Genomic DNA, 3326 nt, shown 5'->3' with positions numbered 1-3326 from the left:
AAGTGTGCCATTTCGGTTAAACTAGCGGGAAAATAATGCAAGATTGCAAATTTAAGTAGCAATGACACGCATTTATATATACACGAGTTGCAGTTAATTGAATTACAAGCAGACCATTTTTGTTCAAACCTGTTTTTCTAGAAATCATTACTGCCTCATCCAATGCAAATACCCCAATGAAACGTTGTATGCAAAACAATCCCAGTGGCGCAAAATGAATTATTGATCATCCTGTCGCATACCAGGCGATTGTTCTTCGCTCATTTCCATAGAATTGATTTTTTTGGAAGCGACTGATCGTATATCAAGCTAAACCGATCACTGTAAAGCGCTGCATCAAACCACTGCAGCCATGGAAGGTGCTACCGTTGAACTGACCGAGATTCAGCAGTTTTACAGAAATGAGACGGTGTTTTTGACTGGCGCCACTGGTTTCCTTGGGAAGTTGATGCTGGAAAAAGTGCTACGAGCTCTACCGGTGAAGAAAGTGTTCCTTTTGATACGCACCAAGAAGAACGTGGCACCTTCGGCAAGGCTGCAGGCGATTTTTGAGTCCCCCGTACGATGACCCAATCCAGTAAGACACAACAGCTAATGAACGGGATTTTAGATTTTCGATGGCATTAAGCGAGACCAGCGGACAGTCTTCGACAAAATCGAAATTATACAGGGCGACTGCGAGTTGCCGATGTTGGGGATCTCAGCTGCGGACTTGCAAAGGATGCAGGAAGAAGTGACAGTAATTTTCCATTTTGCTGCCACTGTGCGCTTCCATGAGCACATCAAAAAGGCGACTTGGTTGAATGTGAGGGCCACTAAGGACCTGGTGGGCATAGCGAAGCAGCTCAGAAGAATCAAGGTAGTTTGCGTGCGGCAAATGCGGCTTGCTCTGAAACTTCCCGCAATTCCTAGACGTTCGTTTATGTGGGAACAGCATTCTCCAACTCCAACCGAAAGGAGATTGAAGAGCAAATTTACCCGTCGAGGATTTCAGCCGAAAACCTCATTGCAGTTTGCCAGAGCCTCGACGATGCCACCTTGAGCTGCATGAGCAGCAAGTAAAACGCGCAGTTTCCACAGTCCTCAAACCCCTCACAAGAGTTTTTCCAGACTCACCGCTGACTGGCCGAACAACTACACCTTCACCAAACAAGTGGCCGAAGAATACATCGGCCGGGCGGCCCAAGACATCCCAATATGCATCTGCAGGCCTTCGATTGGTAAGTTTCCCGATGGCAGCTGGACACGTTTTGCAGCTGAACTTGCTTGCAGTGGTTTCAACAGCTGCGGAACCCATCGAGGCCTTCATAGACAGCCCGGTGTCGATGGGAGGCCTTTCAGTCATGTTCGGGCTGGGAATTTGCCGCATTTTCTACTACAAGAAGATCATCTTGGATGTCGTTCCAGCCGATTATGTTGTGAATGAGTGCATTGCAGCTGGCTGGCACACCGGCGAGTGAGTTCTCGCGTTTGTTGGCTTGTTGGGGGTTCGCAGGTTCCTAGTTTTTCCTCAGCGTTTGCTCCTCCCTTGTTCTGCTTGGGGGGTTTTCACCACTTCCTCCCAAGCTTGCTCAGAACTTATGAAAGTAACTGGAAAACCCCTTGATTTCCCCAGGATGTTCCGGGACACCAGAGCCAAAATACCAGTCTACCACATATGCAGCAGTATCGAGAACCCTGTGAGCTTAGGTATGTATAAACTGGCCCAACTGGTCGCTTTCAACTGTCCTGGGACATTCCAGAAGACCTGTGGGAACATGGACAAGTCCAGAGCAGAGCAAATGCGTCGCTCAAAGCCGTCATGTACCCGATGTATTTTGTGACCACGTGCAAACCAAACTACCTGTTTTGGAAGTTCGTTCTAGAAACAATGGTTGCGCACATAACCGATTTGATGCTGAAAATGCGCGGCCAAAAACCGATGTGAGTGTCCAGCGATGCAGCCAATCTTTGCCCAAAATTATCCTCAACTTCCTAAAGGTTGGTGTCGGTGATGAGGAAGTTGCACGCGGTTCAAGAGTCGTTAGAGCACTTTACTTGCAACGCGTTCCACTGGCACGTCGAGAACCACTTCAAGCTGCAGAAGAAGATGAGCTTCAAGGATCGAGAGCTGTTCAACTTCAACATTAAGGCTTTGGATTGGCACACCTATTTTAGCCAGCAGGCGAAAGGCGTGCGGGTTTATCTCATAAAGGACCCGTTCACCACCTTGCCGGAAGGGTTCAAGCGAATGAGGCGCTTGAGGAAGATTTTTATCGTTGTTCTGCTCGTCAGTGCGATTGTTTTGTACGGTTTAGGCAAACTTCTGTTTTTCAGGCTTTTGCCTTTGGTGTTCGCTTTCATTGCCTACTGTTTGCGCTGCTTGGTTTGCTGAGCTGGAAGTTGCTGTTGGGTGCAATAAATTGGTGAAGAAGCCCTTGTTTTTTCCCGTTTTCCTGCTGTTGTTTGCTCCTTTCCATTTGCACTGGAAGTTGCGATTTGATCATTCAGCATAGTTCCTCTTCGTCAACTTCAACGTTTCTTGCTACTGCTTCAGTCTGGTTTGAAGCTGAAATTTGCAGATTCCTTTGGACTAAGATTAAGCGCGTGAGAATTTTCAATTAACAGTCCGTGACGAAAACTCGTTCAAAGACTCGGTGTTTATGAGACGAAGACTATCGCACTAAAACTAGTTCAAGTTAAATTTCATCAGCAAACTAAGTGAACTTTAAGCTGAAAAGCGCAAACAACATTCAAACATACAGCCGTGCATGCATTGGCTGAAAGTTTCCGGATATATTGTATTAGTGTAACAGAATATTGAACAATCAAAACTTCGGTTTGCAGAAAACAATTTGCCAAATGAAATACGCGATTGCTGAGGCAACCATATTAAATTTAAAGAGCTGCACTTTCAGCTCGAGAACTCTTCGGCTCGATGAACAAAGTTTGCTTATTTGCTACGTAGTGAAACGAGCAGACAGGATATTGCGTTTGTTGGTGTTCGCCATAAATACCCATCTGAACGTCAATCAATAAAGTGCCCTTCCAGCAGGAATATTTGAATATTTTATCGGCCAGGTGGAATCTTGCCAAATTTTTCTGTTACTGTTCCATTTGCGCCATTGACTAAAGCCGAATAGCTGATATTGGCGCAGCCAAAGCTTCTTATTAGACTGTAAATTACCGGAATTACATCATTAAAGTGTCGTTCCCGTTGTTAAGCGCTTTAGCGTGACTTATAATGGAATAAAGCCGATATGTGGAGGCTTTTTCTTCACGTTTTCATCTCCATTTATTTGTTATGCTATTACAAGTCGACGTATTCTCTTTATGGGGCGCCAATG

The 3326-nt window shown here is 45.6% G+C and overlaps 1 protein-coding gene across 1 annotated transcript; it reads left to right on the top strand.

The window, feature by feature from the left end:
• Window positions 1–304: 304 nt before the first annotated feature.
• Window positions 305–2415, top strand: LOC109542720 (fatty acyl-CoA reductase wat). Its single transcript, XM_019912056.2, has 8 exons — window positions 305–559; window positions 611–859; window positions 913–1058; window positions 1111–1220; window positions 1273–1456; window positions 1616–1689; window positions 1743–1923; window positions 1981–2415. The coding sequence occupies exons 1-8, from the start codon at window positions 353–355 to the stop codon at window positions 2372–2374; spliced, it is 1545 nt and encodes a 514-aa protein (XP_019767615.1). The 5' UTR covers window positions 305–352; the 3' UTR covers window positions 2375–2415.
• Window positions 2416–3326: the final 911 nt, after the last annotated feature.

This window comes from Dendroctonus ponderosae, unplaced genomic scaffold, assembly GCF_020466585.1.
Source record: "Dendroctonus ponderosae isolate FM_Combo_2020 unplaced genomic scaffold, Dpon_F_20191213v2 Dpon_F_20191213_10, whole genome shotgun sequence".
In the NCBI taxonomy this organism is placed as follows: domain Eukaryota; kingdom Metazoa; phylum Arthropoda; class Insecta; order Coleoptera; family Curculionidae; genus Dendroctonus; species Dendroctonus ponderosae.
The sequence above is the reverse complement of the archived record's forward strand: the minus strand, read 5'-3'. Positions and strand labels throughout refer to the sequence as shown.

What these genes read in the sequence shown, in the direction of transcription:
- LOC109542720 (XM_019912056.2), top strand. Translation starts at nt 353, where the DNA reads ATGGAAGGTGCTACCGTTGAACTGACCGAGATTCAGCAGTTTTACAGA. An exon ending in TTGAGCTGCATGAGCAGCAA is followed by an intron (nt 1,059 to 1,110) that starts GTAAAACGCGCA and finishes GAGTTTTTCCAG; the next exon opens with ACTCACCGCTGACTGGCCGA. An exon ending in ATGCGCGGCCAAAAACCGAT is followed by an intron (nt 1,924 to 1,980) that starts GTGAGTGTCCAG and finishes AACTTCCTAAAG; the next exon opens with GTTGGTGTCGGTGATGAGGA.